Source organism: Macrobrachium rosenbergii, chromosome 46, assembly GCF_040412425.1.
Source record: "Macrobrachium rosenbergii isolate ZJJX-2024 chromosome 46, ASM4041242v1, whole genome shotgun sequence".
In the NCBI taxonomy this organism is placed as follows: domain Eukaryota; kingdom Metazoa; phylum Arthropoda; class Malacostraca; order Decapoda; family Palaemonidae; genus Macrobrachium; species Macrobrachium rosenbergii.
The window spans coordinates 10,647,501-10,662,792 of NC_089786.1; the positions used below are offsets into that span (position 1 = coordinate 10,647,501).

General features: G+C 39.0%; 1 protein-coding gene across 5 annotated transcripts in view; it reads left to right on the plus strand.

The window, feature by feature from the left end:
• The window catches only part of LOC136830205 (cytochrome P450 4c3-like), a 30,894-nt gene extending 16,111 nt beyond the window's left edge, over positions 1-14,783 (plus strand). For 3 of the 5 annotated variants that reach the window (XM_067089500.1, XM_067089496.1, XM_067089501.1), the window contains 8 exons: positions 7,069-7,159; positions 7,895-8,080; positions 8,721-8,790; positions 9,772-9,983; positions 10,642-10,820; positions 12,246-12,414; positions 12,705-12,884; positions 14,603-14,783. In XM_067089500.1, the coding sequence (XP_066945601.1) occupies positions 7,069-7,159; positions 7,895-8,080; positions 8,721-8,790; positions 9,772-9,983; positions 10,642-10,820; positions 12,246-12,414; positions 12,705-12,884; positions 14,603-14,766 (1,251 nt within the window). In that variant the 3' untranslated portion in view covers positions 14,767-14,783. Of the gene's footprint in view, positions 1-4,849; positions 4,966-5,578; positions 5,695-7,068; positions 7,160-7,894; positions 8,081-8,720; positions 8,791-9,771; positions 9,984-10,641; positions 10,821-12,245; positions 12,415-12,704; positions 12,885-14,602 lie in introns of all 5 variants that reach the window. The other 2 variants (XM_067089497.1, XM_067089498.1) reach the window with 2 other exon arrangements.
• Positions 14,784-15,292: the final 509 nt, after the last annotated feature.

The window sequence follows — 15,292 nt, forward strand, 5'->3', positions numbered from 1 at the left end:
AAAAGAGGTTTCAAAAAGCCAAAACTTGACGCGAGCGGGAACATATTGTTGTAAATTCCGACCTACATGAGATATTATACTTTTGGATAAAAAGGCCTCCATTAATAAAGCTCCTGAATTGTTAAATGAAGAAAGGCCTGTAAGAAATTAACATATTGTTCGTATTTAGCATCGCTGCATATTTTTCTAAATCAGCCAAAACTACAGCACAGGGGCCTAGTGCCGTCAGTGCACCTCATGTGGTGCACTGTGGGCATTACTTAAGGTTCTTTGCATCGTCCCTTCGGACCCTAGCTGCAACCCCTTGTTCATTTTACTGTATCTCTGTTCATATTCTTTCTTCCAGCTTACTTTCCATCCTCTCCTAACAATTGTTTCATAGTGCAACAGCGAGGTTTTCCTCCTGTTACGCCTTTCAAACCTTTTCACTGTCAGTTTCCCTTTCAGCGCTGAATGACCTGATGAGTCCCAGCGCTTGGCCTTTGGCCAAAATTCTATATTCCACTTCCATTCCTACAGGAGGTTATAAAAAAATAATCGTTTTCTCGGAATCATATATAATGAACAACCGTTTTCTCCCGTATTTCTATGGGTTCTTAATGGCATATTGGGACAGAATCCCTCTGCTCCTAATAGTATCCAACCAGGATCCAGAGAAGTTCTTTAACGTACGAGTTATCAAAGTATCTTGGAGAATTACTATCAACTTTCGTAAGAAGGCGGCGCGGAAGATTTCGTCGAAAATAATAACATCTAACTTCTGTCTAGACGTGATATGTTTGTTTGTGTGTGTGTAAATTTTTCTTCTAAGTAGGACATTGAAACGACAAGAATATCATCATTCTCTTGGCCTCAATAAAACTGCAAAACTGAATAACGTGTGCGTAAGCAACAATGTTATTTTCTATAAGTCGATATAATGAAAATCATTTGACTAGTATGAATGTCCCCTCCCCCCTTTATGAAACCTTTATATGGTACATAGCATTCTGAAACAGAATTATTGCGTTCTGAGACAGTGGCTGGGAAAGTTTTAATGATTCTCTTTCAGCAGACCGAATGGGCAAGTTCAAACTATCAAATGCGAAACTAAAAGGGAAAAAGACAGCATGTTGCCTTTCCAAGACAATCTAAGCTTAAAAATCTTACAAAATATGTTGATAAAAGATACAGGAAGCTACCACTCGGTTTCTTACGTATACTTCATGATTTATTTATTGGGGTTTCCCGGTATAGATATTGACTGATTGCAATCTCTTTCTCAGAGAGCCTGGGATAATATTATGTTCACATGAGCAATGTGGATAAACAACTGAAGTCAATACGTCATCTGAGTCGATTACACGTCATTAGAACTTGTATAAAACACTAAGTTACCGAAAATGCAGAGGACCTTTGAGTCAAATCTCCTTTGTATGAAGATTCTAGTTAAAATATGATTGGGATTTAGACCAATGTCTTCTGTTTTTCCCTGGAGCCTACGCCTTTAGGGGACCCCCAAGGGTGTTTGGGGGGTCGTTATCTACGCCTAGCATTTCTTTGGGGGTCATTATCTTTATGATATTTACAGTCTTTTGTAAATGTTGCTACGGTCATCCCACACGGGGTTGTACTCAACACGCCGCAAAGGTGGATACATACCAGGTTAAAACCCTTGAGGTAACTATCTGGGGAAGATAGTTTATTCAACTTGGCACTGAATAAACAATAACTAATCATAAATATGTTTGCAGAATTTTTCCAAAGCGCCAGGGGCGGCGCTTACATATGGAGTCATCAAACTGATCTCGCAAAATTCTGGATAGGACCCTTTCCTATGGTTGTGTTGTACAGGTGTTCAGCTGCAGAGGTACCCAAGTCATTTTGCTGTGTTCGTTACAGCAGTGGTTCTCAACCAGGGGGAATTTCAGAGTTTCAGGGGAATTGTGACCACAGATTGGCAGGCTCAAACTGGTTCTAGGCCGACACAATCGCTATTAAATACTAAGAATAAGAATTTTTACTATTATATATGCATATTATTTGGAATGCACCTTTTGTGGCAGACAATTTTGGAAAGGGGTGTGGGGAGTGACATTCTGAAATATGGTGAAAGGGTGCATGGGCCAAAAATGGTTGAGAGCCACTGGTTTACAGGCTTTTGTGCATGTTGTGTAGCTCCAACTTTGAAAAAATAGCGTTGAGACGCATTTACAAGCTGTCACTGCACTATGGTCACGATATTTTAACCCGTTATGTTTAGCTTTTGTGAGCAATATTTGAGACTGGAGGCCTGAGCGCGAGGTATGCTTCAGTTCTATCATTATATATATATTATATATATAACATATTATATATTTATTATATATATGATGTATGGATGTATATAGTAATGTCTATTATTTGCATTGCTTGCATGAATCCGTCTTGAATCAGTATGAGTTGTCTTTTTCTCCTCTTTTATTTTCCTTATCCCAATTCCTAAGGATATTCTAAAAATCATCTTCAACCCTTTTCGTGTTATCAGCTTTCTGGTAACAGCTGATTTTTCCCGATAGTTACATTAAGTCGCTAATGGGTTAATTTTTCCCAGTAGACTTTTCTATATTGAGGATTTCAGGCCAAGAATTCAAACACCGATGATTGTTCTTACAGCGAGACGGAATTCAATCTGACTACCTGAATTCTTTCGGCCTAATGTTTTGATCAAACTAACCAGGTTAAGCTTGTACTCATAGGTAAATACTTAAATCATATATCGATATTGATACTAATGAAGTATGCTGTGCAATAAACAATATTTTCATGCAAGCAGAGCACCCATTGCAGAGATTTTATTTTTTGTAATTTTCCCACGAAAGAAAATATTTATGGCCAAACTTCCTGCTTTGAGACTACCCTTTTTAATACGATTGATGTTGCACTCGCATGTGAATTAACAATAACATTCCTGTTCTAATTAGGAACTGTTAAGTGCGTCGCTAGCAATATATATAAGACCTGCGCATTTAGTGCTTTCGCGGCAACCCTCAACATTCATCACTAATATCTACAAAACCTGCCTTTGGACCCTTTGCTCTATTTCCCCACCGACGGACTATTAATATAACTTTGGGACGCCCCAAGTAGGGTTGTGAAAACAACCTTGGCTAGTGACATTTCTATTAGAAATAGCAGCTTTGATAATTTATAGTTGCCCCAAGGAACATGCAAAAAAATAATTGGTTTTCGACGCAAATTGGTGTCGACCGAATGCGAGTTGTAATTCTCGGCTTCCACTTCATGAGCTATTCCGCACATCTTGACCAACTACATTTGACCATGAACCCTCACTTCCACTTTCAACCCCATAACAAACAATATACACGCTAACTTAGTTTAGTGGGTCCTGCTTCCATCTAACATATGTGGAATCAAACTTATATAAAATATCTTACCTCTGGCTAAAATCGTGCTACTGTTGACAGTAAAAGTCGTTCTTAATGTTCCAGGTAGACCCGATCCTGTCCCTTGTTCCAAAAACTCGTCTTTTCTTCAGAGAAATTAAACACACTCAGCTTATTCTCAGAACGCCTGGCAATCGATGGTTATTGTAAAAACACTTGATATTCTGTCTTTCAGGAGTATGCATTGTCAAACAACAATAACTGCTGGCTATATGTTAACACCGTGGTGGCAAAATTCGAACTGGTTCACTTCACTGAACAACACTAGTTTAAGACTTCAAGTAATATGAGGAAGTCAAAATAGCTTAATTTACGAAACTAGATGAAAGGATTTTCTTTTGTTTCAGTTTTAAAGTAATGAAACCATTGATTGAAAATGACCCCAGTGGCTGGTCTATGACCCACAATTAATGGACACGACCCATCGCATGCGCTGTAGATCGAGCTGTTGCTGGGCGTCCTGTGGCGGGTCGAACGAAAAATATCAAGAAAGTCATAAATCAGTTCGAAATAACATTTTCCGATTTTTGGTGATGCTTTGATATTTTATATCATGTACTGCGTCGTTATCCCAAACAAATAATGATCATCAGCCTAATGGGTTGCACATGTGCATACACAATAACACAAGTAACCACATTTGATGTTAGGCTGAATACAGTTTGTTTATCTGACTGAAAGCGAACTGGTATAAGATGCGAAAACCACTTCCTCATTGCGACCACCAGAAATAAATACGTCTTTTTCTTATTCATGGTGATCATCGGTGAGAATACACCAGACAATGCACTTGATGCTCCATAGGTGTTTAAGCATGTCATGATATAGTTAAAAAAGGGGAATTGATTTGCATTTTGATTTTTGGATATAGTAAGTACACCCCACAGATTCTGCCAGCCATGTTGAAATGGTAGCCTAGTCTCGGTCTACGAGATCCGTGAAATAGACTATTTTAGTACGAGTTCAATCCTAAATCCCGGACAGGGGTTCGAACCATGGTGCTCTCCTCAGACTACTTTTAGGCATCACATAGACTATTTTAGTACGAGTTCAATGTACCGCAAATCTAAATCCCGGACGGGGTACGCTTTAACCATGGTGCTCTCCTCATGCAACATACTAAATCATATAGGCATCACATAGACTATTTTAGTACGAGTTCAATGTACTGCAAATCTAAATCCCGGACAGGGGTACGCTTTAACCATGGTGCTCTCCTCATGCAACATACTAAATCATATAGGCATCACATAGACTATTTTAGTACGAGTTCAATGTACTGGCAGGGGTATGCTTTAACCATGGTTCCCCATGCAACATACTAAATCATATAGGCAACACAGTTCCGCATCTTCTCCGTCTTTTTAGTACTATTAATGTTACTCACTGGCGATACTAAGAGTTGAATGCTTTGTTCTTTCCAGAACTCTTTCAGCAAGTTAAAGGATCGACTTACGTTTGGAGCTGCTTAACACCCATTAGGAGGGTGTGGGCAGGACAGAGGCCTATGGTCCAGCTGTTAAAATCATCCGGGGCAGAGGTACAAATTCTGTCAGTAGAATATGGTTGTGATTCTGTTTCGCCTATAAACAGTACTTACTTATGTACTTAAAATTACACATAATATTATATAGTTTGTAGTATGTATATTTTTCGTTGTTTTGTTGTTGTTCCTGTGTAGTTATCATGGAATATTTGGTAATTTAAAATTTACATATTTTAGCATATGTAAATACACCCATATATATATATATATATATATATATATATATATATATATATATATATATATATATATATATATATATATATATATGCACATAAGCATCTTAAATGTTATGTTGTTTGACATTAACATGTAGATCTTGACACGATATGAACGCGCACATCCTGTTACATGAAAGTAAATATTACACTGCATAGTGGTAAATATGATAGTAAACTCAAGCACTGAAAACCAAAGAGGACTTGAGAGCAAACGAAGAACGCAAAAAAAGAAAGTAAACTCAGAGGCTTCGCGGGAGGAGAATAACAATCAAGGCGATTTACTCCGAAAGTGACGATTCTCAAGTAATGTGTGTGTGTGTGTGTGTGTTATGGCAATATGTATACTGTTTGTCTATCTACACAGTCGTGGTCACTCTCCATTGCAGAACTGTTCCAGCGGGTCAATGGGTTGATACATATTTGGGGATGGGTGCATCCTATTGCACGAGCCTCGCTGGGACCTCGTCCTTTTGTCTTTCTCTACAGTGCATCTTCCGCAGAGGTACTCGCTATAGGAAGGAATTTTCGGTTTGTCTACCCGCATTCCTTCAGGAGGGGCCATTAGGGCACGTTCTCTGCCAGCCTTTAGTGTGTGAGGCAAAGCTAAACCACAAACCTTGCGTGAATCGGTCTAACCACCGGAGCATGTTCGTTGACGTGGTCACGTGATACCGCTTCTAGATTCCGTAGTTTTGTAATTTTGTCGCTTCCTGAAATACCTGGCTACAGTACCATGACGAACGGGCATTTTGTGTGTGTGTGTGGGCATTTTGTGTGTGTGTGTGTGGGTATGTCGTCTTAAATGGGGATTGCTGGTCAAAGCATGTTACGTGTTGTTGTATTAGGCTGAACTTGACTTGTGTCAAGTCTGAGTCTTGTTTCAAAGGCTGCTCGTGTTTCACGTGGCTTTCCATTCGTTACGACTGGTGATCCTTCGTTTTTACTGAGAACGCCAAGCTTTCATGAAATAATAATAATAATAATAATAATAATAATAATAATAATAGCAGTGTTGTCATCATGCTATTACTGCTAGCAGTACAGTCAGCAGTAATAATGTTTCAAGTGAGAAATTTAATACGGGCGGCCGTATTATTAAAACAGTAAAACTACGTCTAAGTCACACCAATGGTTCATCACACACACACACACACACACCCACCAAAACAGGTATCTTTCTCCATAAGTTTCTTGAAATGGGTAAATTTGGAGTTTTTGTGCTGTTAATAATGAAGCAATGCAAATTTCATATTTTATGTATTAATATGGTTGTACGAATATATATATATATATATATATATATATATATATATATATATATATATATATATATATATATATATATATATATAAAATCCTGTATAACAACGATATTCTACGCGTAATGCCCTTCACTCTGAGGCTAACCTTTCCCACAAATGGCCCCTTTGTCAATACGCAAAATAATGGTACCTGATTCCGAGCTTATTGATACCACTTGAAAATGACTTGAGAATGACTCATGAAAATGACTTGAGCACGACTCACTTATCTTGTATTAATGGTACCACTTGAAAATTATTTTCTAGTATTATTGTGTCCTGTAAAAAAATATCTTTGTGTGCACTGCTTGTAGAACATAATTCATCAGAGCATTTAGCATCTCGCAGCATCGATGTTGAATGTTTTTGCTTGTGTGATTACATGTTTAGTGGAATGTTTACCATCTGCTGTTGGCATCTGTCTTGCTTGGCGAAGCTTTTTGTAATACTGGAATAAAGTGATATATGTTTTCCTGAGCATACTGATGGTTGTGATAACAAAGAATATATTTCCTGAACATACTAAAGGTTATAATAACAAAGAATAAGTCTCATTGGCCATTCGTGTACTACAGGTGATTCTGAGCAGTCAAAAACACCTGGACAAGAGTCGAGATTACAACTTCCTGCACCCCTGGCTGGGAACTGGACTCCTCACTTCTACAGGTGAGAAACTGGAAGCGGTTGTTGGAGACAAGTGTTGGTGAGTTCAAGTGGATGGAATGGGTGGGCTACAGAATTTAGGCCGAGCGCTGGGACCTATGAGGTCATTCGGCGCTGAAACGGAAACTTAGAGTAGAAAGGTTTGAAAGGTATAACAGATGGAAAACCTCGCAGCTGCGCTATGAAAAAATTGTTAGAGAGAGAATATGAATGGGGGTACTGTAAAAGGAACGAAAGGGGTTGCAGCTAGGGGCCCAAGGGATGCTGCAAAGAACTTCAAGTAATGCCTACAGTGCACCGCTTGAGGGTGAACTGACGGCACTACCCACCTACGGGTATGAGGATAAGTGTGTGATCAATGTTGCTGAGATGGGAGGTGCTTGTTGGAGATCGTTGTTGGTGATGAGAAGCTGGAGTAGGTGTTGGTGATGAGAGGTTGGAGATAGCTTTTGGTTATGAGAAGTTGGAGATATCTATTAGTGGAAAAAAGTTGGAGTTGGTTGTTGGAGTTAGAACTTGTAGATGGATGTTAGTTACAACGTTTGTTACTTTATGAAAAGCAAAGTTCTTCTGATCTGCTGATTCCTATATTTTTTGCTTTTAAAAACGACAATTTTTGATGTCTCAGCAAATGGCTCCCCTTGGTGCAAACTCAGTGTATTATGCATATGTAAATGAATGCACGTTCGCGTAAGTGCCATAACAAAACTAATTTTTTTGTCCCAAAAAAAAATCCAGGTCAAAAATGGCACTCCAGGCGAAAGCTGCTGACGCCAGCCTTCCACTTCAAAATCTTGGAAGACTTCGTCGAGGTATTTAACAACCAGAGTGACGTCATGATCAAGAAGTTGGAAAAGAAAGCCGATGGGAAACCCTTCGATATTTTCCCCTTCATTACTCTCTGCACTTTGGATATTATATGTGGTGAGTCGTATATATACAGTATATTCTCCCAGTCTCTCTCTTTCGTATTCTGTTGATCTGCATTACTGATACTTCTGTACAGTTGTCAATTTCGGACCATGTCAAGATTAGCGAACCCACTCACAGCAGGGTTCGCTATTCTTTACATGAAGGTTATTGGGTTCGTTATTCTTTACATGGGAATAATCGGGTTCGCTGTTCTAGACATAAACACTTCGGTACCAGACATTTGATTCCCCAAGGGCTAGTACTAAACAATGCGAAATACATTTGATAACCCCCAGGGGCTAGTACTAAACACGGCGACTGTAGATGAATCGCTGTTTCGCCGCGTTTAGTACTAGCCCTCATGTGGCATTGGAGTTCGGACCGGAAAGGGATGGCCATTCTTTACATGGGGATCATTGGGTTCGTTGTTCTTGGCATGGAAATGTTGGGTTCGCTAATCTCGACATGGTCCTTAATTTCTTTCACGGTATGTATTAACGTAACCTTAACAATTTCTCATGAAAACGAAACTAGTGTACTTTCCGATGCCACGGAAATATTTGCATCGTTACGTGCGTGTACCACCCTTGCAAAATAAACGCCCTCGACAATAACTAAGTAAATAAATAAATACATGAATTTTTATTAACAGAGAGCGCAATGGGCCGCTGCATCAATGCTCAAGGAAACAGCGAGTCCGAATACGTGAGAGCTGTCTACAGGTAAGATGGTGTTGGTTTTGCTTTCCTGGTCGTTTTCTCCCGTAGAAATTAATTTCAGTTGAATGTTTGTAGCGGTTTTTTTTTCCACGATTCACTTACTTTCAAATCAAGATATACTGGTTTCCATTATGTGTTTATATTTAATTTTTTCATGTATCTTCTCCCACAGAAATGAACTACTTTAGAATTAATGTCTCCTGTTATTCCACTTTAGATATATACAGCTACATGTTTATGGGTAGTTATTGCACATGTAAACACACATACACACATATGTATATTCCCTTGAATACTTCAGCACGCTCTCGTCTGTCTCAACGCTCTACCACTAGACCTCTTCTTTCGAATACAGAACGACATTTCGTCCGGGGATTTGTGTACCTTCAAAGTTCAACAACGAACAAACGCGTCCAAATCGCTTACCTGCATTAAAATCGCCGGTGTTCATCGCTGCTTTAATTAATGAGTTAAACAGATCATTCCAGGTTCCTGAATCACGTTTATTAATAGTTGCTATATTCACGGAAAACGGAGTTGATAACTGCACGAACCAAACTCTGTTTACGTTCTTGATGCTTCTGTGTATGGGAGTCCGGCATCGTCAGAGTAGAAATCGTGTTTGAAATAATATTATACGGTTTGAAAATGGTATAAAAAATTACAAACCTTTCTTTGTAATATGTTCCTTACAAAGAATGAAGACAATGTAAATAAGAACACAAGTTTAATTAAATTTGCATTATTCAAAAGTAATTGGGATCTCATTTGAGGTTCGACGTAATGGTAGTTCGGCCAACATAGTCTAGTGTGCCCCGTTTTGCGTGAAAATTGTACCAGTACTTTTTTTTTTTTAACCCATACCTAATCCTCCCATCACACTTCTGACAATTAGAAGCTTGATAACCAACTTAAATGAATACAGTAACGTCATAAACTTGCAGTATTGCTGAAATTCTCTCCTCGATATTTCAATTCCAACAGAATAGGAGCATTAATCCAGCAGCGTCAAGCGCGTCCCTGGTTGCAGCCAGACATCCTCTACAAGATTTCGGGATACGCCAAGGAGTTCAACTCTTGCTTGAAGGTCCTTCACGACATGTCCTACAGCTGCATCAAGGAAAGACGCGACGCTTATCGCGAAAGGAAGAAGGTGAAACCCGAGGAGGCCAAGACAGAAGATGACGCTTTCATAGGTATGTGTTTGTTCGCGTAAGGTAGGCTACTGTAGTCTGATTTGTCCAGTGCTCTTTATATGTTATTTTTAGTTATGTTGGCTATTTGCACTGGGTCCCATTTAAGGATTACAAAAAATTAACTCATTACTGTGAATGAAAAGACTGAGTTATGTTAAACTGAGAAATTCTGTCGGTTGTGACTCAATTACTGATAAATTTTTAGCTTTAACTTTTAAGAGGTACTGACCACAGTTGTGTGCGTATTCACACATCATCAATATTACGCTGTTGGCGAATCATAAAGCAATTAAGCTAATCACAGCACTGGCATCTTTGCATTTATTTAACAAAGAACCTAAGATGAAACCATAAATGGCATATTACTTTACCTGTGCTTATATACATATAGGCCTATGTAAATATACACACCTCTCTCCCTTCCGATTTTTAACGAGCCTTTACCCCTACTCCATTTTTGTGGACTCAGTTGACATTGGCACACCCCCCTACGTGGCAATCCATGGATCTAGCAAACATAAGCCAATCACTACAAAAAAAAAAAAACTATAGACATTTCTAACTAATGAATTTAAGTGCAGGTGAAATAATTTTATACTAATTATCTCCACTGTTTAAAGAAGGCAGTAAATTCATTAATCCAATCGAATACTTTCAGGCAAGAAACAACGCCTAGCCTTCCTGGATCTGCTCCTCGAAGCCTCCGAGAACGACCCAACAATCACCGACGAAGACATACGAGAGGAGGTGGACACATTCATGTTCGAGGGCCACGACACGACTGCCGCGGCCATCAACTGGTCGTTGTACCTCCTCGGGTGTCATCCGGACATCCAGGTGGTTGTTTTTTTCTTTTAAATGATTGTGTAAACAATGTTAGGACATGAAAGTTGTTCTGGTTTCTGATATGTCTAAAAAATAGTTCGTTTGCCCGGCTAATTTTTCTTCTCAAAATATCTGCTATTTTAAATTTCTATTTCCGATAGCTGTTTATCTAGTTCATATATATATATATATATATATATATATATATATATATATATATATATATATATATATATATATATACAGTATATATATAATGTATATATGTATGTATATCATGGTCCCCTGATTACTATGCTCAACTCACCTGCAAGTCCCAAGATCGTTCCCAAGGTGGGTGATATAGCTTACGCCCGTTCCTGAGTAAATTCATTATGCCATCGTTGCATAATGTGGTGGGCCACAACGTGGGTTAAAAAAAAAAGGACATGGGGCTTTCAACCTCATCCAAAAATCAAAAATGAATGTAAATATATATTCATAAATAAATAAATAAATAAATATATACATTTATGCATATAAACTCCCGACTCACAACGGGACCGAACTCCAGTTTTTCGAGTAAGAGTCCAGGGCATTGCGTCCGAACTGCTAACGCCCCGGACTTTCACTTGAAAGACCCGGGTTCAGTCCCGTTGTGAAAGCTCTTCATTGGGTGAGTCGGTAGAGCTGCGGACTGTCACTCGATGGGCCGGAGTTCAATTCCCCGGCCGACTGATGAAGAGTTAGAGGAATTTATTTCTGGTGATAGAAATTCATTTCTCGCTATAATTTGGTTCGGATTCCACAATAAGCTGTAGGTCCCGTTGCTAAGTAACCAATTGGTTCTTAGCCACGTAAAAATAAGTCTAATCCTTTGGGCCAGCCCTAGGAGAGCTGTTAATCAGCTCAGTGGTCTGGTAAAACTAAGGTATACTTAACTTAGTCCTGTTGTGAGCCTGAAACTTATTTCTCTGAAACACGTTGCCATGTCTTCATTTCCAAATATATATATATATATATATATATATATATATATATATATATATATATATATATATATATATATATATATATATATATATATATATACCTGTAATGTAGCTTAGGCCAAAGGCCAAGCACTGGGACCTATGAGGTCATTCAGCGCTGGAAAGGAATGTGAGAGTAGGCAAGTTTGAAAGGTGGAACAGGCGGAAAACCTCGCAGTTGCACTATGAAATAACTGTTAGGAGGTGGATAGCAAGATGGAAGAAAGACAATATGAATGTAGGTACAGCAAAATGAATGAAAGGGGGTTGCAGCTAGGGGCCGAGGGGACGCCGCAAAGAACCTTTAGTAATGCCTACAGTGTACACCGTGAGGTGCACTGATGGCACTACGCCCCTGCGGGGTATATACTCGTGTATATATATACATATATATAATTTACATGTCTTTATTCTTTTTTATGAAAAGGCTCGCGTGCACGAGGAAATCGACTCGATCTTCGGGGGCGACGACCGCCCCATCACCATGAACGACCTGCGCGACTTGAAGTACACCGAAAATTGCATCAAGGAAGCCCTGAGGATCTTCCCTTCCGTCCCCTTCATCGGGAGGGAACTCAGGGAGGAGGCTGTCATTGGTAAGAGAGTTATTCAGAAAATGAGTAAATGTTGTTACTCGCCAAATAATATATACCATTATTAGACAGGAGTTGACAGGCTATATATTATATATATATATATATATATATATATATATATATATATAATGTATATATATATATATTATTACACTTCTTATCCGATCCCTTTTCAAAAGTAAGCACTATGTATTTCGTACAGGCTTGTTTAGCAAGTTTAATGACCTATTTTGGCTTGCTTTTCTAGAAGTAATAATACTTCTGTCATTATGAATGCTTCTCTCCACCAGACAACTACCGCATCCCTGTCGGAACGACGATTCTGATCATCACCTTCAGGCTGCACCGTGACCCTGAACAGTTTCCGAAACCCGAGGTCTTCGATCCTGACCGCTTCCTGCCTGAGAACTGCCTCAACAGACATCCTTACGCCTACGTTCCCTTCAGCGCAGGACCAAGAAACTGTATTGGTAAGGGTGTATCTCTCTACATTTTTATAGATTTTTAAATTTTTAATCAGTGAGATCTCTTCTTTCTGTATTTCCCTTTACCTCCTCTTACTTTTTCCTAATGAACACCATATTCTTTGGAAGCTTGAATTTCAAGTCATTGTTCCCTGTGGGCTTGTTCCATATGAATAGGGTTCATCATCTGAATAATAATAATAATAATAATAATAATAATAATAATAATAATAATAATTTGTTTTCTGAGTTGAGGAGTTGAATAGAAATAAGGAGGAAGAAACTTGGACAGGTGGCAGGGTGGTCAAGATTACTGATAAGGGAGTCGAGCTTGACATGGTATGGCCATATGGTGAGGATGGGTGAGGAGGGAGTGAAGAGGGCTTGGGTGGAACCCATCACAGGAAGAGGGTCAAGAGGGAGGAAAAGGATGAGGTGTAGTGATAAAGCAAAGGAGTATTTGAAGAAGGGTTTAGTGGAGGAGGAAAATTTTGAATAGAACCATTGGAGAAGACACATCCAGGGAATAGCAGTAAAGATGAAGATGAAGAAAAAGACGAAAAAGAAAGTACTGGGAGCACTTATGTGATAGATAGGCAGCTTTAGAAGAAGTAGAGAATTACTGTTACCTTGGGGGTACTGTGGACTGTGCCTAAGCTGAGAGGGCAGTAAGAGGGGCATTTGCTGCATGTTCAAAATGGAGAGACATAGCTAGCTTACAGGTGAATACAAATGTCTTATGAGTAGAGAAAGCAAAGCCTTATGAGGGTTACATAAGGCCTGCACTACTGTGCAGCAGAGACATGCATGCTGAAAGGTAAAATGGAAGAGATTTAGGAAACATGTGCTCATAGACTACTAAAATTAAAGGGAAAATTGTATTATGAATGAAGAAATGACGGAGACTGTCGTGTCCACTGGCTAGAACACAGACTGAGATCTCAAAGACTGGCCATCTGATAAGAGGGAATGAGAAAAGCTTGTCAGAAAAGCAATAGCTATGGAAGTGGGACAGACAGATCCGTAAGAAGGCCGAGGAAAAATGGGATACACAAAGACCTGAAACCTGAGGTGAGGTCTGGCAGAATTAGCACAGGACAGAAGAGAGTGGAGAAGCTCATTGCACATCTAATCCTTCAGAGGGTAGAGGGTACATGGTGCCATTACCCTGGGGTCTATGCCAAAGTGGGGACAGGTCTGTCCCTTTGAAAGAAAGTTGTAGGGCATAAATAGTGGAATCAGAATTGTACGCAAGCTGAAACTTCTGTATTTGCTTTAAGACTGTGAGACGTTTAGAGATTCTGAAGCTGAAAAGAATGTTTGATAAAGTATTGACATAAAAAACAACTAATCTGTTAATAAAAATAATACGTTTACAGATATATGAAAAGAACAGAGAAAAAATAAGTCAAATCAAAATAGGCCTAGGTGAAGTGGACGTAGACAAGAGAAGCAATTGGGGAAAATGTTTGGGAAATAGTTTCTCCACATCAGGGACATTCACAATAAAATAACAAGAAATGAATCCCTATTACAGCACTACTATCTGTACATTTCAAAAGGTTTTGGAGGTACATCATATAAGTGTTAGCTCCGTACCCAGTTACTCTAAATTTATTAGAAAAAAGCTCCAATATGATCAATGATAAATGAAGTAAGAAGACGACCTTTTACATAGATAAAAGCCCTAGAAGTCACTTTCCCCTCTTTCTCTTCTCTCACAGGTCAAAAATTCGCTTTGATGGAGGAAAAGATTGTCCTGAGTACCATCCTGAGGAAGTTCCGGGTTGAGAGCTGCACCCGGAGGGAGGACCTCAAACTCCTAGGAGAACTTATCCTACGACCTGAAGATGGAAACACAATGAAACTGTTCCCAAGAAAACTCTAAATTAAATGGAAATAAAACATTGTGTTTATATACCCTTGAAATTACTAGTACCTTTTTCAAAATCTGCGCACATTCATACGATTAGCAATCGGTACAGATTAAGCTGGCACAAGGTCTTGCATAACATGCGGTCTGTAAGAGATGGCAAGGAGTTAGAGGGAGTAGGAAACTTGGTATCAGTCTCTGGACTCAGACCAATCAGCTAATGTGACTCAAACTGAACAAGCTTCAAAGTAGTCACTACTTTGCTAAGCAAGCTTACTCAGAGTAGATTGCCATATGTGAAAAGAAAAGAACAAGGCTTAACATTAAATAAATAAACATATACATAATAACAACAGTAGATTAAGAATTAGCGATGGATAAAAAACATAATTCTAGACTTATAAAAGGGGTTACCTGTCCGGGCATGGGAACAGTGTACAACTGATAGGTGAGGAAGACTGAGAGCAACAAACATAAAACTCGTAAACCTTTGGGGTGATCTCTTTAACATTCAACCCCAAACTGGTCTGAAATGTGGTCT